We start from the raw sequence: 27749 nt of genomic DNA on the forward strand, positions 1-27749 counted from the left end.
GTAATATTAGTAGTAATCAACTTTTTAGAAGCACGGAGACAATGAAATACAAAATTAAAATTTAGAAAGAACGACCACGTTCGTATTTGTATATTTTCTTTTAATAAACAAATATTTATTTATTTAAAGTTTCAAATTTTCGGCGCGTAAAAAAAAAAATGAAAACAATATTTTGTATTGTTTAAAAAAAATCCTGATAAGGGCTTTTTTATAAGCCGAAAATTTTAACTTTAAATAAATAAATAAATATTTGTTTATTTAAAAAAAATATAATATAAATACGCACGTGGTCGTTCTTTCTAACCTCAGATTTTGAATATATATATATATATATATATATATATATATATATATATATATATATTTAAATGTAACACAATATATATATTGTTAAATGTAAAGCGCTTATATATATATGCTGTGTTGATAAAATACGTTTTTTAACAATTATATTTCACTCTTTGTGTATACCGATTCTTTTTATCTAGAAACTCAATGTAAATATAAGAACAGAGCATATATAAAAGAATAACAGTATAATTACATTCCAAAATCGAGCCTTATATTGTTGTGCATTTTATTCTATTTAAGCAAAGAATTTCTAATTTTTCTGAAGAGCATATGAACGAAAAGAGACGATATTGGCATATCAATAGCCGTTTGTTTCTGCATAACAAAACTGATCTGTAAAAATGTACCGAAATTTTAACATGCCGGGGCAGCTGTTTTACATGAAAAATAAATATTTAGATCTTGGAATGTAACTATATATATATATATATATATATATATATATATATATATATATATATATATATATATATATATATATATATATATATATATATATATATATATTATGCTTGGTTAAAATAATATATATATATATATATATATTATGCTTGGTTAAAATAATGAATTTCTTCACACTTGATTTTATTTCGTTGTAAAACACAGAGTTAGACACTATATATATGTGTGTATATACATATTATATATATATATATATATATATATATATATATATATACTCACACGCACACACACACATATAATGTTATTTCGTGTCCAATATTTGCGTGTTTTAATAACGAAACGAAAGCCTAAATTGCTATTCATTAGAACACGCGAGACGGCCATTAAAGACTCGCCTGTATAAGTTGTTGAAATGAAATCACCGCCATTCATCAACTATACTGTTATTCTTGTAAAACGTCAGGTAAACGTTTTTTTTTTAATACTGAATGAGAAATTTAGCTTATTTCTTCTTGATTAACCCTCCTATCATTTGTCATTGTTAGCAGACGGACAATCTATATCATTGTAATAAGAAACAAAATAAAACGATTGTCTGTAAGGCGAAAGAAAGGATTTATTGAGCTACCTTTTAAGTGTGTAATTAAAAACATTGGCATTCACGCAAACATCGAGCGGGTCTACAGTTGTCTTGAAGCCAGACCCTTCTATTCTACTAAAATTGAAATTGAAATTAAAAAACCTGTATATCTTAGCTTTATAGTCGAAGCATAGTCGAAATTTACTAGTATATTTATATAAAACTGAAAGTATCTTTAGTCGAGTCGCATAAGAAGCGTTCGTGGAGTCCTGTGATGACTCTGTACATTGTAACAACATGCTTGACATCAGAACTTCCGTACGTGGCATATTCTTCTTCAATAACACCGTTTCTGTTGTGTCTGCACAAATAATTAACAAGAACACGAAAGTAAAGGTATACAATAATATATTAGGAAGAAAAGCTATATACATATTTACATGTCTTCAGATATACTTCAGTTGGAGATATTCCGGCAGGTGGCGTGTTGTATGTCTTACTGGAGGCAGCATAAGCGTCTTGCCTATTTGACGGTCGTTGCTGGACTCCACCGGTATTGGTGATTGATACCTCTAAAGTCCAAAACAATACGTTTGGTACATTTATTCAATAAGGGTATACAAACATTTAGTTGGGGGAATAGAGGGGACTCTTTATGGCAAGGCATTTCGAAGCCTAATGCTTCTCATCGGAAGAGTAAAGAAGATGCTAGGTAACATAATGGGGATGCGACGTCTAGCGTGGGATTAATCAGGAACGAAATAAATGAATCAAATTATAGATGATGTTGGGGGGAGTAATATCGAATTCCAAGATAAAGGAGGAGCGTATTATATAGAGTGTAATAAAAAAGAGGTGTATATGGTCTCCATCATAGTCTTAAATGTATGTAGTATATGTTTTAAGGCTCAGAGGGAGGTATAGTGTGGATGGGGGGTAATTCTATTTTATCGGTGTGCAAGATGCCTATTGACAGATGCAACCGGGACGACAACACTTTGAGGCGGTGTATAATTTCAGGAGGAATATTATGATGATTATTTAAGGCGAAATACAAGCTCCAATGAAACTTGTTGAGCTTTATTTTATCCCGATAAGTCTCCTCTTATAGAATTGAACTTACTCTCTTCTTCTAACTCACTAATCTCTCTCTCTCTCTCTCTCTCTCTCTCTCTCTCTCTCTCTATATATATATATATATATATATATATATATATATATATATATATAAATATAAATATATATATATATATTACATATATATATATATTATTTATAATATTCCGAATTTTATTATGTTTATATAATTGAGAAAATATGTAGATGTAAAAAAAATCTTTAACAAACAGAAAACGGAAAAACCTCTGTAGGATGAAATGTAGGCACATTTTTTATCGCATAGTTTTCCATTAAAAGATAAATGGATTCAATATTGTTCATAAAAAGGTGTTTTTTCATACGTCTGATGAGAGGCCGTTCTTGTGAATATTTTCAAACAATATAAGGTTTGAAATTGTCCGAATGGTCGCGAAACATTTGTAACGAACAATGAAAATACACTACTTGTTGCTATCAATCCAACACTTTTAGTCTTATTTTTGTGAAAATAATATATGTATGAAGTAAAATGTATTAAGGAGGGAAAACTCGTGAATTAAAACGAGTTTATTAAGAGTACTCAATAAAAAGAGCGAAATATAATATTATTTTATCTATATAGACAATTATTACATAATGCTAATGTTCGAGACACGTAGTCGGTCCGGACCGCAAGCCTTTTTCAGGCGACGTAATAAAGCTTGCGTTCCCCCCCCCCCACACACACACACGCACGCACGCACGCACGCGCGCGCGCGTGTTGGATAATCCAGATCCTCGAGAGTGATGTTAAAGGAAAGTCGGTCATAAGCCTGGATGCGGACGCTTGGTGATGACGTCAAAGAGGTCAGAATGTGGGACATAGAATCCCCGGATATTGGATCAGCGAGATCGACGTACATGAGCTAAAACTAAATAGAAATTACAAGATCGAGAGTTAAGATATAAGCAGACTGGGATATTTCAGTTTTTTAAATTCCTATTCACCCCAAAGAAGTCACAATTGTATTGGGGTTTATTTATGACCATGGCTACAGTGATACTCTAAGTAGAAAGTTGAGCAACGAGAGTTTTGTTTACATTACATTTAAATTTATGCATATTAGTACAGGCACGGAAGCAGAAAACGGAGGGGGAATTCCAAAGGTTAGCAGTTTAAGGGAAAAATACATGCTTTCTGGCATTTGGAGACCTCTACAATTAAGGTGTGGGATTTTGATGCTTGTTGGGTTAGTCGAGGTTATTTACATGGACAGGCACATGAGTACTACAAGTTCATCAGAGCACATTCCATTAAAATACTCGTAAATCACGCATCATTATGCTTAGATGAACAAGTACATTCTCTGAGTTGTGATTAGTTGTTAGTCAAATTTATTATATAAATATTGCTTCATTCAAACAGGAGTTTTCCTACCAGCTGGACGCAATTAAAACCCTATAAGTGACAATTTTTTTTTTTTTTTTTTTTACTAGGGAGTCACTGCTTATCAAGGCCCTGAAGGTCACTCAATAATAAAGGTCCAAGAGTGTCAGTTGACCGGTGAGATAACACCGTGATGACTAGTAATAGTGAAATTAGGCTGAATTTTATTATTTAAGAGGACAGCTTAATAAACACTTGTTTACATTGGACTTAAAAACGATCATGTTATAGTCACCTGGGAAGCAGCACCGCGGAGTTGTGTTCCATAGGCGAGTGGTTCTAGGAAAGAAACTTCGTTCATGGAATTTTCGTTTAGTTTTAGGCACGGGTAGAGAGTAAGAGACGTTGTTAATAATGGTTGTAGCTAGAGGAGTGCTTGTTGTGAATGTTTTATAGAGGGAAACCAGAGACTGAAGCCCAATTGAGCAACTGCTATGAAAATAACGATAGAGCGAAGCCAGAATCGCAATGTTTCCCTTGTAAGAAATAGGTAGTAAATAGGAGAAAAACACATCGCCCACTAGATATCGAAGCTAGTTTTGTGTCCTGTCAGGGCAAAAATGTGTACTCTGAGACTCTCCTCCCCAGATGTGGCAATAGGACTTTATCTTAATACATATTTGACTCTTATACAGGTAGAGGGTTGAATTGAAAATGAGATATCTTCTGGAGCGGTAGAATGATCACGCCATTTTCCCAGTCACCTTGGAAACTGATTTGATGGAAATTTTCCATTTCAGATCGGGAGTGAAAGTCAGTCCCAGGAACTTGTTAAAGCGGGGGATTCCTCAATACATTTCAGTTGGGACCAAGTGAAGACGAGAGCGTTGATAAGGCAATAATACTTAATTTTAGGACGTATTTGACTCTTATAAAGGTAGATGATTGCGTTTGGGGGCACAAGATACCCTATGGAGTAGTAGAATGATCAAACCATTTTCCAGTTACGGATTTGATGTAAATCTTCCATTTCAGATTGTAACGCTGCCCCGGAACACACGTTGTGTCCAGTTTCAGTCGTAAAGGAGACCAAGGCAAAGAATAGGAAATAACTCCAACTCGCTTATTATTTATAGCAACACCTTCTATTTTCTCATTCTCTTTTTACTGCTGTGATCGTCTTTTCAAGCGTCCTTCACGTGATCGCAAACGTTATCCACGTCTCTCACGTGATTGTTCTCTTTTTTCTTTTTTATAGTCTTTTTTTCTTTCCCAGTGATATTATTTCGCATGCATTTACATACGCACATTCGAACTATGTTACAAGATGAGGAGTAAAGGTTTTATCAAAGCGATCACAAGCTAGAAAGTTAGTATATATCTCCCATTTCTTGTAATGAGTGAAGGTAAATCCTAGACGTTTGTCAAGCTAGAGAGTTGGTATATAAGCAAACAGATTTTTCATTATACTTGGATGGACAAGTGTATTCTCTGGCTTCTGATTAGTTACTAGTCCATAATTAGATGCTCTATTATATAAATATTACTTCATTCAATCAGGAGTTTTCCGCGGAACTGGACGCAACTGGAACTCTTCCGCCGATAAGTGTCAATTTGATTCTATAGTCTGTAAATTCACCGTTAACCTAGCCCACTATCGATTACAACACCGATTTCTTTAGTTCAGATTTTGTTCCCATGATGCCCTTTCTAAGAATCTTCAAGCACACACATTATTTCTTTCTATGGACATCTCGTTTGCTTGCTCGTTTGTAATATTGTCTTTTAAACTCCGGAGAAAATGGCGTTTTTCATGTTTGATTAGGCTAACAGTCGATCGACATTAATCATATAAAAATCTATGCGGAGAAAAGAAAAAGAATTGTGAGGCCATTGCCGAGATTATAAAACTTGACACGAAACTCATAATTTTCTAGATATTTATACTTGCATATAAGTCTGATGAAAATATGCATTCTTTTTCAACACAAAGCGCAGCGTAAAACAGCTGCATAAACCCCAGAAATATAAAAAAAAAAAATGCGTAAAGTATCGAAAAGGATGAATATTTTATGAATGAAAAAGATAATACAAAGATTTATAGGAAAGTGTAAAATACTGACAAGTTCATAAAGACGAGAACAAGATAGTATATTGATATCCCGTGTTGGTACAATAGAATAAAGATCAAAACTATACCAAACCGTCTTGTAGACACGAGGGAGAGAAAAGTAGAAATGGAGTTTGGTTGTTTTACGGCATATCAACCCTTTTCGAGTTATTTAATATCGAATCCAGTAAATTTGAAAAAGTTTTTATACCTCAGTTCTTTATATTCAGCTTTTTGGGACTCTTCAACCTATAAATTTAAATTTGATTTAATAGTCTGTGAATTCAATGTTAACCTTCAAGTTTCATAGTGTTTAGTCCTTTTAATTTGTTTTACGGCATATCTACACTTTTCGAGTTATTTAATGCAGCATTCAGTAATTTAGGAAAAAAAAAGAAGTTTTTTTTAAACTTTAAGTTCTTTATAATTTCAAATATTTATTCATAGTGATTGATGTGGTTGTTTTGTTTTACGGCATATCAAGTCTTTTCAGATTATTTAATGCCAAATCCAGTATTTTGTCAAAATAAGTTTTATGTGTCAAGTTCTTTATATTTTCAAATCTTTATTCATGGTGTTTGGTTTGATTGTTTTGTAAATCAACCTTTTTCGACTTATTTAATACAAAATCTAGGAGTTTGGAAAATTTTTTTTTTATGTTTCAAGGTCTTTATATCTTTAAATATTTACTCATTTGGTTCTTTTTATAGAGAAAAATTGTTTTTAGTTTGACTTTGCAGAAAATTATTAAGTTTTGCAAAGGGTACAGGAAAAGGCAATAACATTAATGTTTGTTGTATTTTAGGTCAGGAAGTCAATATTTTCAGACAACCTGGTTTGGTAGCACCATGAGAAAGGAGAGAGAGAAAAGATATATATATATATATATATATATATATATATATATATATATATATATATATATATATATATATATATATATATATATAGAGAGAGAGAGAGAGAGAGAGAGAGAAATGTAAGAAATTAAAACGGATAGCTTACCGGAAACTATTTGGTTAAGTCGGCGAAGAAAGATAAGATACAAAATTTGGTAGCACCATAAGAAAAGATATATATATATATATATATATATATATATATATATATATATATATATATATATAAGAAATGTAAACGGAGTGTTTACTGGAAAATCTTATGATTAGGTCGGCGAAGAAAGATAAGATAACAATTTTAACTTTGTTTTTGTCTTATATATAAAGACAAAAACAAAGTTTTCTCTCTCTCTCTCTCTCTCTCTCTCTCTCTCTCTCTTACACACACACAGCTTGGCTATCCGGTGTTGCCTGGGATACATACAATAAAATAGAGGAGTTGTATGCGTGTGTAACATTTTTCTTTTGAAGGCCACTAAAGTGTATTTTGGTTCAAGCTTTAGAGGAAAAATCGATGAAAAAAAAGTTCTTTACATATTGATCCCGCATCCCGCACTAATTTTTTTCCTATTGATCAAAACGTGTCCATATTCTCTCGTAAGCAATGTCGACAAAGAATTATCGGCTCGTGGGTGTGTTTGATCTGAATCTTAAAAGGAGATATACAGACAGACATCTGTCTTTTATATAACAGCCTAGACCTTCCGAGCATAGAGAGCTGATATCAGTATGAATAAATCAAAATAAAATGTACTTCCTTTTTATAAATGTCAAGCGCAGACCGCACAATATTATTGGTATAAATAAATTAAAAGTAAAAGATGACATATTCGTTTAGATTTGCCTTTATATAACAGACTTTCCGGGCCTAGATGACTTATATATATATATATATATATATATATATATATATATATATATATATATATATATATATATATATATATAAAATTTTATAAATATAATGAATAAATCGATAAATCTGTATAAATAAATCAAAATAAAATGCATTTCCTTTTTATAAATGTTAAGCACGAATGCCGATCCCAAAACATTGTTGATATGAATAAATTAAAAGTAAAAGAAGCTGAGATATTAGTTTACCCAAAATTAAAATTTGGACAGAAATACAAACAAAGAAAGTGTCGCTTGTATTAGAAGTGGACGAGATCCTCCGGGCTTAGATAGTTTATTTGTATGAATGTCAAGTTTATTGGTATGAATGTCAAGTTTATTGGTATGAATATCAAGTTTATTGGTATGAATGTCAAGCGTGAATACAAACTTTACAATATTATTAGTATGAATAAATTAAAAGTAAGACATATTTTATTAAAAAAAAAACTATACACTGACGCACTATATATATATATATATATATATATATATATATATATATATACAGAATTGTATAAGTCAACTGAATTAAAGGAATAAATTTTAAGATGGTCAACATCATAAATTTTGGAATATAACTCTTTGTCATTTATTCTCTCTCTCTCTCTCTCTCTCTATATATATATATATATATATATACATGTATATAAATATATATATATAATATATATATAAATATATATATTTACATAAATATACACACACATATATGTATACATATCTGTCTGTACTATTATATAAAAGGAACTCTGTGTGTGTCTGGAATGTCTTCGATAAGTATTGATAATCGATAATTGAAATAATCTGAACAACAGAAAGAACAAACGATTTTGATTAACACTACAAGTGCATTTGAGAAGTTTCATTCCAACACAAGCTGAAAATCCCGTCATATAACATCTACAGTTGGTTCTTTGATATGATAGGAACGCGTTCGAAATCAATATTTCTGTTTAAAGTACAATTAAGCCATGATACTTATCTTTTTCATTTAAAACTTTAATTCAAACCATTATCACCACACAAGCAGTAAGACCAGACATATAAAATCAACAGTGGGTTCTTTGATATGACATAGGTGCATTCGAAATGATTTTTCCTATTTAGAGCACAGTTGAAGTATGTTACTTGAGTTTTGCATTTTAACTTTCATTCAAGCCATTATATATAGAAAATAATTTTATAAAATCAACAGTAGACTCTCTACAGTGCTACGTAGACTACAATGTATTGTAACTGCTGGGAGCCATGTGAAGCTTCCTCCCGGTACACCGCGATGTGTCTTCAACAGGTAATCAATCGATTTAATTGAAAAATGGGTGATTTCGCCGATTTCGATAACAATAAAAATAAGGGAATGTGAAACAGTCGTTAATCATCATTCAATCCCGGGAAACGTCGGGTTTGCTGCTAGCTTATAGATAATTTTTATTCATTTAAAACTGAATAGTCAGAAACCTTTTTTTATAGCTCTTTTGGCCTTTTGACTAAGATTAAAGTGTAGTATCTGTTTTCTACAACATCAGTGCTATTTTATGCCGGAAGTTTTCATATAATTATCTCCCTTGGAAAAAATACTAACAGACAAGTGACACTTGGGTATTTAGCAGAGAAGCAAACAAACGAAAAAAGTGTAAAAATTAAAATAAATGTTACCAAAAGCAAGAGAAGTTACTGCTCTACCTACCTAGCTAAGTTTTGTGTGTTTTAACGTATTTTTAAGCTTTTATTCGGTTCAGAAAAAACTGGTGACAACATGACCGACCTCGAGGATGCTGCCTTCGGGGAGTCAATAAATGCTAAAAACTGGAAAAATAAACAAAATGACGATAAAAATCCACCCAATAAGTGTCACTGTTAAAATTATTGGGTTGATTTCGATCAGTATTTTGTTTATTCTTTTAGACTTTTGAGATATTATTGACTCTCCAACGACGGGATGTTCAGGGTCGGCCATATTGTTGTCGGTTTAACTTACGAACTAGACACTAGTTCTTTTTCTAACTGAATAAAAGCTTTAAAATATGTTAAAACATACAAAACATATCCAGATAGGGAGAAGAGTAATTTAATTTGCCTTTGGTAACATTTATTTGTTATATATTTGATTTTTTTAAAATCCTTTATCGTTTGTTAGCTTCTCTGTTAAATACCTTGCCGCTTATATTTTAAGTGGATTATCAGGACCCACAAAAGGTTAAATTTATTATCGATGTATGGTATACACGTTATTAATTGGAATTCAGGGCTTATTAGGGTTATTTATTAAATATATTTCGTTTAATTTGTCAGTGATTTTTTTTACAGAACATTTGTTTCTTAAATATAATATTCATATTGTATTAAATAAATCTCAAACGTGACTGCATGTCCGCTTAAAACTTTTCTCATCCGCATCGTACACACATGAATGTGGCATCGTTAGAAAGAACAATCTCTCGGACAAAAAATATAAAAATTTGGAAAAAATCGTACATTATTTCTTGTAGAAATATCGTTTTGTTTGAAGGGGGTCAGATAAAAACCTTGCTTTCGCCGCAGTTCGCATGCGCTAATTGTCGTTATTTTCTTCCGTTTTAAAAAGCTAAATTTGCTACGTTATAACGTCTGTGTTATCGTAGGCCCATTGATAAAAGCGTTTACTTATTAACTTAAGTTATGCGATTTCGTGCCCGGCTTTTCACTTCTAGCTGATGGCACCCAAGTCCCGCTTGTTTTTACGACCGGGCAATGCCTCCCTCCGCCCCAGTTGTCACAATTTTTTACCCCCTCCCTCTGCTGTCACAATTCTTTTTTTTGACGACCAGGACCCCCCCCCCGCTATCACAATTTTTTTTACGACCGGGCAATGCCAGGCGCCCCCATCACTAGTGTTAGTATATGCGTTAAATACCTATTCGTCAGATTAAAACATATTGCATTTTTAATTTATTTACTTTTTATTCAGGAGGTTAGACACACGATCAATAGTGAGTTTTGATAAACGTGTTCCGCTGGAAGGAACTGGTTTCAAACTTAGCACACCGAGGTTTTCACTTTTCAATTGTTACTGAAGTATTTTTGTTTGTTATATAAAGCCTAATTCTACCCTATGCGATCAAGACTCCCCATATTTCCACCCGCATCTGGAACACGCTATGCGACATACACGTATTTGTGCATGATGTTGTCAAGCTAATAAAAAAAACCTTGATTACAGTAAAGCAACTTGTCATGACGGCATTCCTATTATAGTGCTCAAAAAGATTTAACCAGAACTAGCTCCCATACTTACAAAGCTGTTTCAGCGTTGTCTTAAGGAGAATTGCTTCCCAACACCCTTGAAAACATGATCAGTATGCCCTGTATTTAAGAATTCAGATGATCGGTCATCTCCCTTTCGGTACAGACAAATGTCTCCTGTGCATCATGAATAAGTTGTTGGGATATGTGTTAAAGGGAGAAGTAGTCAACCATCTCAGCAAAAATAATCGTCTTAGTGACATGCAATATGGTTTCCGTTCTACTAGATCTACAACAAATGTATTGACGGTTATGTCTCATAGGATTAGCAAATCTCTCGACGGAAGCTTCCTTTCTAGGGCAATTGCTCTTGACATATAAAGGTCTTTGATAGGGTATGGCATAAAGGTCTACGCCAGAGATCTCCAGCTACAGAATAGTTGGAAATGTTTTCTCAATTATTAAATCATTTCTCTCTGATAGGTCCATAAGAGTAGTGTTTGATGGGCAGAAATCAGGAGGTCACAGTATTAATGATAGATTCCTTCAGGGGTCCATCCTGGGCCCAACTCTTCCCGATCTACGTCAATGACCTTTCAAATCACATCGTAAGATCATTCGTAGATATTTATGCTGACGACATATAAGAGCAACACTTCAAAGGCTGTAACTAATCAAGTTCTCTTTGATTCTCTATCTTCTGATCTTGAACACGTGGTACAATGGTAAAGAGGTGGCTAGTTAATTTTAATGCATCTAAAACCAAGCTACTATCTTTACATCATCAACGCTCTGATCTTCGTCTGAAATCAATTGAAATGAATGGCTCCCGCCTTGGGGAGGCTCCATGTTTGGATAAGCTTCTTACTCCTGATCTGAAATGGAACACGTACATTAAATCTTTTGCCAAGTTCGCTGAAAAATTGTAGGATAATTCTACCGCTCCAGTATGTATCTCACTACTGATGCAATTCTTTACCTTTATAAAAGCCAAGTACGCCCAAGGATGGAATACTGTTACCATAGCTGGGTAGGAGCTGCAAAAAAGATCTTATCCTGCCTTGACAGAATTCAAAAAATACTTTGTAGCCTTCTGAGAAATGCCATTCTTCTTCCCTGCAACCCCTTTCCCACAGAAGAGACGTTGCGAGCTTGTCTCTGCTTTATCGTTATTTCCATGGCAAGTGTTTGTCTGAGCTCCAATCTATGCCTCCTCACTAAACTTTCACGATAAACACTCGCCTAGCCGAATTTTCCCCTACTCTTTATCTGTGCCTAAACCTAAACGTAGATTTCATGAACAAAGCTTCTTTCTTAGAACTGCACACCGGTGGAACTCTGTTTCATTTGTCTGCTTTCCAGCCTACTACAATATGGTTGTCTTCAAGTCGAACATAAACATGTTCTTAATAAGTCGTCCCTTTAAGTAATCACATTGACCAAATTTCCACTAATAACGATTACTACGATATTGTCTCATTGACTACTGTATACTCATTAACCCTTATCCTCAAGTGGCTTCCGGACCTTGATAAGTGGTGACTTTCTTGTAAAAAAAAAGAAAAAGACTTTTATTAAAACGACTAGAAAAGAGACAGAAAGATGTGCACACAAGATTGGTAAAAGTTTCTCTCAATATTTTTTTGGGGAAAAATAAATATATTTCTATTTAATATCTACATATTTTTATTTGAAAAAACAAAAAAACAAAAACAGAAAACACACACACACACACACACACACACACACACACACACACACACACACACACACACACACACACACACACACACAAAACAATGTTTTTGTCAATAAAACGGAACTTACCGGATAATTTCTGAAAATGTATATCCTTTTTGCGCCTTTTCGAAACGGCGGAAGTGGGATGCTCATATTGCCTAAATACAAAATGGCTATTAAACCTAGACTGGCTGTCCTGGAAAGAAATAATATATATATATAGACTAGCATTGAGAATAGTTAAAAAAGTTTGGAATAAGTCTCCGTCTGGTGTTATTCCAGATCATTTGAAATCATATTAGCAAGTTTTAGTCTCCCCTGTATCAAAACCAGAAGGTTTGGGGAAAGTATCAGATATTTTGTAATTCAAATACAAAACTTGGATAACAAATAACAATGATTGACACGTTTAATATGCAACATAAAAGACAACGTTTACACTTACTATTACATAAATTAAGCTTAAGGCTGTTCAACAAATCTTTGTTTGTAAAAATCTAATGATTGGTTGCTTATTTCTAAAAAGTTAACAATGTACCCCCTCCAAAGCTCTGGATGATGGATGGTTCCCTTAATATACGACCTTATGGAAAATGTCACATAGTGCCCTAGACAATTCAGGTCATTACCTTTGCAACGAGCCTTCATTTGTTAAATTCTGACCAATAGTCGCTGAGATTTGGAACTTATGAGATTGCCAAAAAAAAAAAAAAAAAAAAAAATATATATATATATATATATATATATATATATATATATATATATATATATATATATATATATATAGTCTTCGAAGTTTTTTAACCTTTACAACCAAATAAAAAAAACTATTTAATTTTAATTTTTTTTATCATTCGTTAGAAAACTATTTAGTCAGTAAGTCATTTAATAACCTGCAATCACTGCATCAACTTGTTCCCTCGAATTCACTATAGTACTAATGGTAATTTAAGGGATCATCAGTTGATTACCATGAAACACTGTTTCGGGGATTTAAAAACAAAACAGTATATTAAATCATGACTCCTCAGCAGTGTTGATCAAACACCACCTCCCTTAATCTTTAGAAGAAGACATGGTACAAATATTAGATCTAGTTTCCTATTCTTAATTAATTTGGCTAACCATATATATATATATATATATATATATATATATATATATATATATATATGAATATTAAAAATGCTTATATCTTAGGTTCTATGGAACGAAACTGCATGAAAATTTGAAGCCATATTGAAGATTCTAATACTATTCTACGGTTAAAATTTTATGACAATTGGAAAAAAGTACATATAAACCAATAAAATATGCCAGGCCACTAACACACACACACACACACACACACACACACACACACACACACACACACACACACACACATACACACACACACACAACATATATTCCTGGAAATATTTTTAACCTTGAAAACTATATAAAAACAACTTATTTTTAATATTTTTTTCATTTGTTGGAAAACTATTCAGTCAGTAAGTCATTTAATCATCTGCAATCGCTGCATCAACTTGCTTTCTCAAACGCACAGTGCTAATGTCTATATATATATCTCTCTTTCTCTCTCTCTCTCTCTTTCTCTCTCTCTCTTTCTCTCTCTCTCTCTCTATATATATATATATATGTGTGTATGTGTGTGTGTTTGTGTGTGTGTATTCTGAATTTTAAATTAAAATATCAAATGGAAATATTATTATTATTATTATTATTATTATTATTATTATTATTATTATTAATAATAATAATAATAATAATAATAATAATAATAATAATAATAATAATAATAATAATAATAATAATAATAATAATAATAATATTAATGTATAGATCAAACCTATCAGACAGATGGTGAATACTCGAGATAAAGCATCAGTATATGAGTTAAAATTTTGCAAATTATTATTTACAACATGTTTTTTTTTATGCATAAGGAATACAAGATCATTATTACTTTTTTCATGGAGTTTAAAATATTGTCCTTTTTCTTCAGAAGGAAATGGTTAGGAAAAGAAATTATACCTGGACAAGTTATAATGTTACTGGTTAACACAAAAATTAAAAAGCCTTAAAGTTTGAAAGAAAGTAATGTTTGAAATATATAGAAATATCTACCGATGCAAAAAAGGATATCAAATTGATGTCCACGTATGATGTATTTAGAGAATAAGAAGATTCAATCAATGAAGCTGGATGAAATTGGTAAAATCAGTAAATCCATTGCTGGTATGTGCATTCGTAGACTTGGGCTAAAAACATTTAAATTGTATTGATTTATAGTTCTTTGAAGAATTAGGTTAAAAGTTTTGCTGAAAAAAAAATATTGTGTGTAAAACTTTTAATCAGACGATTAGCATCATCGAAACGTAGATTAATCCGTATAGGGTTTTTCTGATATTCATATACTTCCACTTATAATAGCTGTACATTTGTGGTGAGCACTTTTGAAAAACATGTTTTTTTTTTTAGTTCAATACATTTGATCCTATTTAATATATATATATATATATATATATATATATATATATATATATATATATATATATATATATATATAATAAAATTGGCAGAAACTCTTAAAGCGCCATTTATAAAATTAAATTTTTTTAATGAAGGGATAAACTGTTTTAAAAAACAGTTGAAGGTGCAAACATTTTATTAGAAAAAACTAAAAATTAATTTCGGGCTTTAGAAAATCTATCATCAGAAAGTTTTATTGTTTATATATTAATTTAATCGGAATTCATTATTGAGATGAGTATTATTTATATTAATTTATTTATTGCGGACTATTATTCTTATCTTTATTAGTTGTTGTTTCACGACGTTTCGGCTAACTATTCCTCTGGCCTTCGCCAGATGATAACCGCGACGGATAGGAACTTTGAATCTCCTAACTGCATTCTCAGCAATCACTGCCATCTGTAGTTGTTGTCGTCTCACCACGTTTTTAGCCAAGTAAGCCTCTGGCCGGCTTTGGGTAGGATTGAAACCGCTATCTTCAGACAATTCTCATCTGGAACCGTAGAGATTCAACGTCTCTATCAACTGCGCCACGGGCACCGAAGGTCAGAGGAATAGTTGACCGAAACGTCGTGAAACAACAACTAATAAACATGAGAATAATAGTCCGCCATAAATAAAATAATACATTTATTGCTGTTCTTTTTTTCTGTATATCTCTGACGGTTGATTTTCTAAAGTCCGAAATGTATGAGACACATCTCAATTACTAAAAGAAGAAGAAAAAAAGCAATGATGTCGTAAATACTAAAGAAAAATATTGAATGATTTTTTTCTTTTTTTCTAATTTAATAAAATGTTTTGTTTGCACCTTTAAGTGTTTTTAAAACAGTTTATTTCACACACACACACACACACACACACACACACACACACTCTCACACACACACACACACACACACACACACACACACATTTTTTTTATCAAAATCAAATGACACCTAACTTCAGAATCAAAGAAAATTCAATAAAAAATATCGTACGAAGATACTTGACACCTTTTGACAGTAATTCTAAAATGAAATTTATTATTTACTACAAGAAATGTAGAACACAAAACCTTATGGTACGAACAACTCCTCACCGGCTATAAAAACGTTGAAACAAACAAATGTAGTGTACAAATTCAAATGCTCTATGGGAAAATGTAACTCAGAAAATAAAACATTGGCATACAATGACAACGTTGTCCCGGCGAATAACCATGCATCTAAATAATACTACTGCTATATAGAAACATTTGATAAAAGAACATAACTGTCTTCAATGTTAGAAAAGTCCTCGTTGACAACATAAAAATTATACAACATGAAAATAATATAAAAATGAAAAATTCATGAAGCGTCATATATTAGAACCCTTCAACCTACTTGATATTGTATTCGAGAAAAGCAGTAACGTTCTAAAATGTCTTGCGTAGTTCGTAGTGGACGGACTTTGTTAACGGTGTCCACGAATCTGCTGATTTTAATACTCGAATTTTTAATCGACCTATATTTTTAATCGACTTTTCGTCGACTATACATTTTAACTTATCATCGCTGTTTACTGTATATTTTAGTTTTCACTTTTAATGCTCATTTTCGCTCTTTCGCACTTTTACTTCAACACCCGATGATGATTCGTAGACGAATCGAAAGCGCTCGTGACAGCAACAATTATGAAACTTTTATTAATATTTTTGATTTTGACATAAAAAAGATTATATATATAGTCATCCACATACAGTACTGTTTCGCTGTTTCACAGCTCATCAGTGCGGCTAGACAGGCAACTACCTCAAGCCAGGATTGAAACCCAACCACCTGTACGACAGTCAAGGTTCCTAACCATTACGCTAATCGGCGGCTGCTGTGCGAGTCGTGAATTAACGATGTTTTGACATCGCCCGAAATACCTAAGCTCGATTTTTTTACACAAAGAGCATCGCTTTATACGCTAATGGTAATTCGTGTATCACTTCTCAATATGCTCAACTCAAGATGAGGAGCATTATATATATATATATATATATATATATATATATATATATATATATATATATATGCGCGTATGTGTGTGAGTATGTGTGTGTGAGTGTGTGTGTGTAGCACAAAATAAAATTGAAAATGACGTCCATGAATCCAAATAGAGTCAATGGCAAATAATAACATTTTCAATTTCATTTTGAAATCACTTTTTCGAACATTGCAATCTTCAAAGATTTACCAATTCTATAACAATTGTATTTTATTTTGTTAGTTATTTCCTCTGAAGAAAAAAGCATATCCTTTGAAACTCCATGGACTAAAGAAATGAGTGAGAAAAGAAATATATTGTTCAAGACTGATCATGCATACTTGCATATTTTCTTAATATGTTAATACAGAATTTTAATTCTGTTAAGCTCGTGCTTTTCAAAAAGGCATTTTCCTTTTCTGAGAGGTAGGTCAACATTTTGTTTGACAAAAGGATTCTGAAAACATTTTTGTCTCATTTTGAAACGTTTTAACCAGCTTTAAGAAAGATAAAAAAGGTCCTTTTGGGGGATTTTTTTGAGTGTTTTTTCTCATAGAACATGAAAAAGTGTTTTTTTCATGTAAAACAAAAATTCAAATATATTTTTGTTTAGATTATTATAAAACATCGGTAGTCAAGCGATATCACAAATAATGAATAAAAAACAAGCAAAGGGCAGATAATCCACGATTAGAAATAACAGATTAGAAACGTGGATACAAATTTTTAATAAGCAAATCAACGCGCACAATAGAACAATTTGATTTATACGAAATGATTAAATTAAAAAAATTATAAGTAGTGGAATAATTTTAATTTGAACGGTAAATTGTATAGCTGCCCTAAAAAAAATAAAGTATTCTTTTGATATTATATTTTTATAATAAAAAAACAATCTGGTAATGTTTTTTTCCCACAAACTTTTCATCTGTGGAATACGTTATGGCAGGACTGCATCCCTGCATATTACAAAATAGTTATCTCACAAATCGAATGTCAATAATCCCTTGTTATATACTGTCCTCATAAGTAATCAAATTTTATTCATAACTACAGAGTTTCTTAATATTTATAGTACAATAAAACTGAATTGCTTCCCTGTAGGCTACAACATAGTCGTCCACAAATTCTATGTCAACAAATACTTGTCATAAACCGTCTTCATATTAATTCCATATATCGTTTTCAACCCTCTCATAATATTCTTCATTATTCAACTGTAAATCTATCTATGCCATTTATCCTCGACTTCGAGTTGCTTTTAGCCTTTATACGTGACGATTCATTAGTAAAATAATGTGAATAATTAAACTGGATGTAATGCATCATATACTGTTGTTAACAATTGTTTTGGTGAATACTTACATCAGTGAAATACCCCAATGTTTTTCGGAGTACTTGATGGCCAAGTTGATAATGCTGAAACCAATCGAAGTGATCGTAGCCGCGATTGTAATCGGACTCACAAACTTGACGAGGAAGCCGGTGAAGCCTGTAAATCCTAATATGATTTCTAGTAATGCAGCCACCGCCAAACTCCCGGAAAACTGTAAAAAATATTATAATTGATTTCATGTCTCTGAATTTTGGAGATGAGGATTGATAATTTGTATTATTTGGATTAATCGAACTAGTTTGATAACGCCAACAGTTTTCATAAAATTAAATCGTAAAATAACTTCTTAAGCCTTATTTTTTGTCTCTTTTAATGTAAGCAGTAGCTTAATATTCTGAGATATTCTAATTTCATGTTAGCCAAAATGAAGTACGAATAATTATGGATGCTGACAAGTGTGTTATTTACAACAACTAACTGTCCAGTAATGAAGAAACATTCATCGTCAGCCAGAAGGTAATCGATTCCATTAACAGAGCTTCTGAACAACATGGAGAGAAGATCATAATTCAGATTAGTCAACATCTTCACAAGAAATGCACAGTCTTGGATCGACCCCAAATACATAGAGATTGATCGTAAAAACAGGTGTAGCCATGATGAAATGCCATCCCGTGCAACCCGTTCTTTGTGTGTGTTTAACTTTAAGGAACATTGCCTTTTTTGTGGCCCCGGAGCAAAATCTGATAGAAAGAAAAGAGATGTTCATGTTTCCATGTGAAAAATATTGAGTTTAATGACAGAGTGTTAAAGGTTTTTGAGAAAATCCGAATAAAATGATGGCTGAGCATCCAATTGTTAAAGGTACAATAGGTTATGTAGCTGACCTTGTTTCACAAGAAGCACGTTATCACATAACATGTTTTGCAAACCTTTATTCCAATAAAAACATTCCTAAGGCATTCTCTTCTGATTCTTCTAAGAACCAAAACCTTGGTAGACCAGATGATTCAGAGAGCAAGCAGGCATTTCTGGAAATTGCTAATTATTTGCATCAAAATGACGAAGAGCAATTCACCATCGATCTTGTTAAAAAAAAATGGAGGAAATTCTTGAGGACACTGACTTTGAACCATGCAGTCTATCATAGATGAAATCGCGATTGCTAGAACATTTCAAAGACAAAATCATTGTGACTGAAATTAATGAGAAACCTAATGTTGTTGCATTCTTAAGTGCAGCAAATGTATTCTCCATGAATTCTATGCACAGAGCCGCTCAACAGACAATTCAGAATCAGGGGCCATTAGAATCATAAAGATGGAAGCCAATCTTATCAAGAATGACATTAAAAGTATCCAGACAAGTTCAGAATATTAACCGTTTAAGAATGACCGTGAACAGATGCAATTCTTGAATATATTCCTAAAAATTCTTGATTTTTCTCAGGAAAATATTAGCACGCAAAGACAATGATTTTAAACTTGCATTAATAGGCCAAGAGATAATGCAGACTGTAAGACCCAGACTTCTTGTACCTTTGCAATTTGATTTAGAAGTGGAAATGCATGACCAATTTGGATCGAGGGCCTTAATTGACACTCTGAATAAGCATTGCTTCTCTTCATCTTACTTGGAAGTCCGGAAGTTCGAAAGAAGTGCTGCTCTTGTTCAAGGCACTAAAACTCTCTCCCCTATTGAACTGAATTTGTGTAGTTCATAGATGATAATGTGGACCATAATGTAATAATTGGATTCAACACCATCATAGCATCTTTTACCCACAGGAAAGATAAAGCAAATCCAATTCCAATAATTCAGATCCTTTCAGAAGATATAACAATCGTTGGAAGGATCAACATCAAGTACCTTGATTCACAGCACACCAACAAACCACCAGTGACAGTTAAAGCTCGTGGTAAAAAAAGTTGTCGATTACACTGCTAATGTTGACATTCTTTTGAGAGGTTTTACTAGTTTTATATCCATCCAGACCCGCATGGTCAGGCCTTATGCAGTCAATGCACAAAAGAACATATCCTGGGAAATCAGCCACAGTTATTTTTGCCAATGATCGACATAGACTCTAAGAACCCAGCCTGCTTGTACTAAACATTATGTTACATTAGTGATTTAGCCAGGAAAAAATTACATTAATTCTGACATTCGATCAGCTTCTTTGGTACAAAGCAATGATGATAGTCGAGTCACAGCCTAGTTTCAGTCCCCTGAAATAAATTTTCTTGCGACTTGGTGGGCTCTATACACAGATGAGCTGGTTGGGGTCAATTGGTCATTTGATGACAGGTTCAACATCAAGTACCTAGATTCCAACAGCACACCAACAAATTACCAGTGACATTTAATGATTGCAAGCACATGCTAAGTGGCAAAGCAATTTCAAGGGCCATTCGTGCTCACTTCTAAGTTGATGTTACTCTGAATGTTTTTTTGTGAAAACCTATAATCTGCCAATTTCACATGTCACTGAGGATGATCAACCAAACACTGATGCAGAAGAGTCATTTCCTCAAAATAAAGATCTGAAGGAAGCTCAGGGGCTATTGAAAGGTCTCCTTGATGGGACGGAGGCATTAGATAATGTTCTATCATCAGGTCTCTGACCAGGATTGCTCAGAGAATCAACCACGTGAAGAATACGATGGTTGGCCAGCGAACAGCAAAATTGTGGATTCAATAAATTGATATGGCGAAGACCCTGCAATTGTTTATCAAGGTAGAACGCACCAGGAACTCGGAATTGCATCTTGATGCTGCATGAAAAATGCTGCCAATATTCGCTGCATCAGGACACATCCTATATGCAAAGTCGGCCTATTTGTACTTGCAGCAAATGAAGGGCTGCCGAAAAGCCATCCTGAAGTGTACCAGAAATTTTATTAAGGATTCTGTGATTAGACGGAGTAATCGCTACTAGGCTGGCTTGTCGACGGATCTGGTTATTGAGCAGGTGCTAATGAGAATCATGAAGACGTCTGGAGATCCTACTCTTGACAGAGGAATGGACGAAATTCAACGATTAGTTTGGAAGCTATCACTGTCAGTATACGCTGAAATCATGGTCCCTGTGCGAGTTTTCCTGCAAAAAATATGTTTTATTTCTAATTTAATAAAGTTTTTTCTTTGTCAGGAAAAACACTTATTTTTGTCAGTAATTGTCAGGGATAATGGACATACTTGTCAGGAAATGTCAGGAATTTTATGCCTTGAAATTTTAAAATTGTTACGTTAGATTTTAAAGATGGCGGTCGTTGACCACTTTCGGCAAGCTTACTTGTGGTAACCTTTTTTTTATCTGAAAGAGAGGTTATTCATGGCCAATATGCAAGTTAAAAACCTTTGTTAGCAATTTGTTTCAGATTCAGCCATATTTTGACTGGAATATATCAGCAAACAGGCAGAAAAAATGAGTCAAGATTTGCATGACGGACACAGGGAAAGGAAAAACTATTTTAAATAGATTTTCGATTTTAACTGATATTTTAGATTTTAGCCAGTTGTTTCTTGAACTTTTGAAATCACGATCATATATTAGGTCCAATGTAATAATGAATAGAGAATTGACATAATAATAATAATAATAATAATAATAATAATAATAATAATAATAATAATAATAATAATAAATAAATAAATAAATATAAAATCAAATAAATATCATATTTAAGCGTATTTTACGACTGGGAAACGCCGGGCGGCCTGCTAGTATTAATATAAAAAATTATTACTTACCAACATTAATTTGTTATGCTTAGCTTCCAATGTATGTGCTTCATGCATAAACGTCATATTAATGGCGGTTGTACTAGAAATATTATATCCTATAAAGAAGGGAAAGCAATTGAAATCATTTATCTATCCACATTCTTGTCTATATAAATAAAACAGTTGATGTATGTTTGTGTGCGTGTCTGTGTGAAAATATTTAACCGATAAACTCTTTAACTACTGGTCACATAACACTGAAATTAACAGGAAATAGTAATCATATACCAAGGGTGGTCTATGACAAGTAAAATCTTTGTTTGGATGGAAGAATAACACACGTAAATGTGTCAGCAAGTTGAAATGCAAAATGTTCATTTCAACTTGCCGACATATTTCTATTACTTTTGTGCATGTGGAAGTTCATTCACAGCTCAAAGTATTTTAATTTTAAATCTTTCTTATCTATCTATCGGTAGCTAAAACAGTAGGGAACGTGTTTAGAGAGCTAAATGTTTTGTTTTCGATTCTATCTGATGGCATAAAAGTCATGAAAATATCTTTTGAAATCAGTACTTTACATTAGGTACAATATAATGTTCAATAGAGAATTTGCTCTGTAATAAATAAATACGAAATCTACTTGAATTAAAATATGTTCAAGCTTATTTTTCTAACGTGCAAGGCTGATCTCCCTCTTATTAATTGTTTTATTTTTTTCATTTTTTTTCATCCTTTGAGATGAGGCTTCATAAGTTATGTATTCATTTTATCTTTTTTTTTGTTTGTAGACTGTTATCCTCATCTTCATAATTTTTGTTGTTTCACCACGTTTTGACCAACTCATCAAAACAACAACAACTATGAAGATAAGGATAACAGTCCGCAAAAGAATGAACACACAAAAATAATCTTCTACGAATGTCATATTCATCATGTGTCTTGAACAATTTGGCTTTGTACATTGAAAATATTACATTGGGAATCATTAAAACGTATAAGTGGGTTATTATTTCTTACTTCTAAGAGTCGTTAACACTCACCCACTAACAAAATATGTATTTCACACGGATTGCTATTTAAAAATTCGATAAAATAACTTTACATATTATATATTCTTACCTGTGTTACTGATATCTGTCTCGGGACATTTCCATGCATCCAATCGACTCAGAGCTACCAGTGGCGGAATAAAGCTTGAAGACGGACCTTGGAACATCGGTAACCTAAAATCAGATATATATATATATATATATATATATATATATATATATATATATATATGTTTTGAGAAAAATAGAAAAACCGAATGAAATTATTAAAATAATCAACGTTTCGTCCCCATTTCAGAGGACATCTTCAGGATATTGAAGTAAAAATGCAAGAAAAGAAAAAGTCATAGACTATACGAAAAAGAGAACAGTTTTTGAATCCTACCCATGTCGGGAAGGACAAACATATGTGTCCGTATGGGAAGGTTGGGTTGTTCAATGTCTATATATACACTTTTAAAAATGCGTTAAATAAATATGTACACTTTTTTCTCTAAACTTATTCATTTTGTTGAAATATTTAAGGAAAAACGGTTAACCAGGATCTGTTTTGATATTTTGTTCTTTGATTATTTTCCCTATGCTAGGGGCTAAATGGTAGAAGCCTTTTCTTTGCGTAATAGTATTAGTGTTTAATATTAGTGCTGATTCTAAAAGTCTTCTTTTAGCTCTATCTATCACGTATTTTATAATTTTCGCATGATCTAAATTAAATGAGTGATCGTGTTCTGCACAATGGCAAAAGAGTGCATTTAGGGCGTTACCATTCCTTATATCTCTTCTGTGTTCGTAAAATCTTAATTTTAATTTTCGCTGTGTTTCACCTATGTACGCTTGTTGACAGTTGTTACATGGGATGGAATATATACCGGCGTCGGATATGAGGGTTTTGGGAGAGTGCTTGGTAGTTTTTAATGTCTGTGTTATTGTTGTGGAAGTTGTTTGTATCAAGTGAAAACCAAGTCTATTAAGAGTGTCGTAGATTTTTTGTATTTTTGGTCGGGGTGGGAATGAAAAGATGTCTGTTTAATAGTGAGGTATTTGTTTTATTTTTCTGTCTGTTTATATTATAGCGTATTTTCGTAGCTTTTTTCTTTGCGTAAGAAATGAAATAGGATGGGTACTGTAGTTTTTTTTAAAACATTCGTAATGTATTGAAATTCATCATTAAGATATTGGGGGCTGCATATTCTAAAGGCACACAAGTAAAAACCAATAATCATGCCAGTCTTTATTTTATCATTGTGGTGCGAGTAGTAATGAATATAATCGTTTTTGTGTGTGGTCTTTCTATGTACTTTGAAACTCAGATCAGTTTCTGATCTCATGAGGAGTATGTCTAGAAAAACTAGGGAGTGGTCTTGTTCGGATTCATGTGTAAATTTTATGGATGGTTCTACTGAATTTAATTTATTTCTAATTTTTTCTATTTGTGTGTTTTTAGGGACAAAAATAAGAATGTCATCTATATATCTAAAATACGTGGAGTTGTTAGGAAGTCTGTATTTAAAAGAGTTGGTTTCTAAGAATTCTAAGAATAAGCAGGCTAGTACACCACTAAGGGGGTTACCTACCTTTTTCCTCAGATACACTAATACAAATCATAAAACTCATCAGCGATAGAACCCACTTTCAATTTAATAATTCTTACTACAGACAGAAATTTGAACTTTCTTTCGAACTTTCGTTCAAACTTTATTCAAACTTTCTTTCGAACTTTCGTTCAAACTTTCTTTCGAACTTTCTTTTGAACTTTCTTTCGAACTTTCTTTTGAACTTTCTTTCGAACTTTCGAAATCCGTACCTTCATCATTTTCAGAGTTCTCATTAACATTGCAGAATTTATAAACGATCTGACCACTTTCGATCTTTCTCACATTGTTCCGTTGACAATAGCGGCTGTGTGGAAAGTATTCTGGCTGAGTTTGAACTCGTGCAAGAAATATATACGCATTTTTCTTTTTTCATCTTTGCTATTATATGTTCCAAAATTGTATTTTGCAATAAATTTTTGGAAATGTATTAAAAATCACATAAATATTCAAACTTAGAACATGGCCAAAATCGCAACTTAAATCAATTTTTAAAAAGTGAGCCAGAAATGAATCAGTTATTTCCTAAATAACCTAAACTTTGTTAGGGTGATATATTTTACTCAATATTGGACACTGGCCATCAGCCAGCCAGTTTCAGATAAGGTTTACCATCAATTGATTTTCTATGCCAGGTGATAACATGACTTTTAACATTTATTATTTTTTCGTTAAAAAAAATCAGTATACTGAATCGGTTAAAAAATCAGTATATTGTATCTTTTCTTACATGAAAAGTAAAAACTTCGCAATTAAAAAAATAAAATTAATCGAACTGCAAAGATATTTATGTATGTTTTAAAATGATAAAGTAAAAATGCCAATTCGTGAACGACATTTAACACTTGTAAAATATCGTTCACAAATAGTCAGTACAAAATTAATTTTTCAATCTTTTTCCAACTGTGACCATTAAACTTTTTAGTTACATCTTTAAATTCTATCTTAGTTATTTTAAATGTTTCGTATTTCTGTGCTAGAATAAAAATTATAAAAAAAACATCCGTATACCTTAATCCGGTTTTAAGATAATGCCAAATTCCTATTTGGGAACATTACCGAATTATAAACAAAGTATTGCATTTATATTATTTGGATTATTCGAACTACTCTTCTCATCTTGAGTGTTATTCTTCCAACATTTCGACCGATGTAATCTCTGACCATCTTCAGATGCATCTTTTCGAACTCATGCATCTATACAGAATATATACGAAAATTTGAATCCACGTGGATAGATTGTTTTTGTTACATCCGCCACGACCTAGTAGCAGTGTTAAATAATTAAAATTTTCATGTTATTCTTAGATATTATCGTCTGTACTAAGAGTCGAACCTTCAACTTCCAGAAAACTGTTAGTTAATACTTATTATCACTTAACACATTTATCCGTTGCACAGCAAGATCACGTGATATTAGAGGAGAAATTTTCGAACAATTACAGCAGTTCAATGGTTAGCAGAAATTTCTATCGTCAAAAAATATATTCTGCTTACCATACTTCACGACCACTACAAATTCTCAAACTGGCGGCGAGAGTCTTTTAAGCCCGCGTTGGGACGGCAGGGTTTTGTAAACCATATGGCAAACGAGATGAACTAAAAAACTTTTAAAGCAAGATGCAATGTGTTGTTTTGGAAATTAAAATGAATGAATACTGAAAACTGAAACAACATGAGTCGAATTTCTTTCCTTTTTTTTATTCCTTTGCGACTGCCTCAGATACAACGTTTTGAACAAACGACCTCGTTACAAAAATCTAATATACAAATGGCTATATGTTTGTTTTCATATTTTCAAACTTTATTGCCTCCAAAACTAAAAGTCGCATGGATTTTTTTACGGGCCGTTATTTTATGTGTCTTTAGCCGGGTAAAATTGTTTTTAACGAGTCAAAAATGGGTCAAAATAAAAAAAAAAATCGTTAAACATTTTACACATTCATCTTAGTTTAATTTTAATTTTTAATTGGTATATATGCGTGTGACGTTGGTACAGTGGTAACGTCACCAGCTTTGAATGTTACAGTGTCGGTGTCCATTCTAGCTGATGGCACCAAAGTACTATTTTTTCCTTCTGAAATCACGACTCTATAATAATATATACGAAATCTGGACAAATTAAAATATCATATTTAAGCGTATTTTACGCCCGGACAAAGCCCACCCTCCGCTAGTAAAAACACACACATATATATATATATATATATATATATATATATATATATATATATATATATATATATATAAAGCAAAAGAAAAGGAGAATGTAAAAGAAAAAGAAACGAAAAAGAAAAAGGAAAGAACAGAGGAACGGAAGAAAAAAAGGGTTAGCATGATTACATTTATTCATCCCAAACAAGGGTTATTTCTGATAATATGGATGAATTTGACTCAGTCCATAAACTATTTTTGTCTTCAGTTTGCGTTGAATGTCGAAAGACCACATTTAAAGCATCTATACAAAATATATAACAGTTTCTTTATTCGTGAGCCGAGAAGTCACGAAATAAAGACTTACTTCTCAGTGGAAAGGATTTTTGGCGTAATATCAAATAGTGTGGTGAGAGTTGACTGACTGAGAGAGAGAGAGAGAGAGAGAGAGAGAGAGAGAGAGAGAGAGAGAGAGAGGGGCGATGTTAGTATGCGATTTCAGTGAGAAATGGGAATGACAAAGAGTAAGACTTACCTTATACCGAACACACTTTGTAAAAAAGTAGCAATGCCACTCATCATAAGTGTCGTGGAGAATATTTGAGCTCGGATAGGGTCCGTGCGATTAGCGCAGACGATGTCGGATAACATAGCCGAAAATCCCATTGCTGTAGTTACCATC

At 32.4% G+C, this 27749-nt stretch overlaps 1 protein-coding gene across 1 annotated transcript in view; it reads right to left on the minus strand.

The window, feature by feature from the left end:
* The window catches only part of LOC145254530 (solute carrier family 23 member 1-like), a 76274-nt gene extending 48525 nt beyond the window's left edge, over window positions 1–27749 (minus strand). The window contains exons 1-5 of the mRNA XM_080113055.1: window positions 27603–27749; window positions 23392–23495; window positions 22297–22385; window positions 18573–18754; window positions 12756–12864 (exon numbers count right to left, since the gene is read on the minus strand). Of these exons, the coding sequence (XP_079969181.1) occupies window positions 12756–12864; window positions 18573–18754; window positions 22297–22385; window positions 23392–23495; window positions 27603–27748 (630 nt within the window). The 5' untranslated portion in view covers window position 27749. The remainder of the gene's footprint in view (window positions 1–12755; window positions 12865–18572; window positions 18755–22296; window positions 22386–23391; window positions 23496–27602) is intronic.

This window comes from Euprymna scolopes, chromosome 30 (genome assembly GCF_053919585.1).
Source record: "Euprymna scolopes isolate OS-2025 chromosome 30, ASM5391958v1, whole genome shotgun sequence".
Lineage (NCBI taxonomy): Eukaryota > Metazoa > Mollusca > Cephalopoda > Sepiida > Sepiolidae > Euprymna > Euprymna scolopes.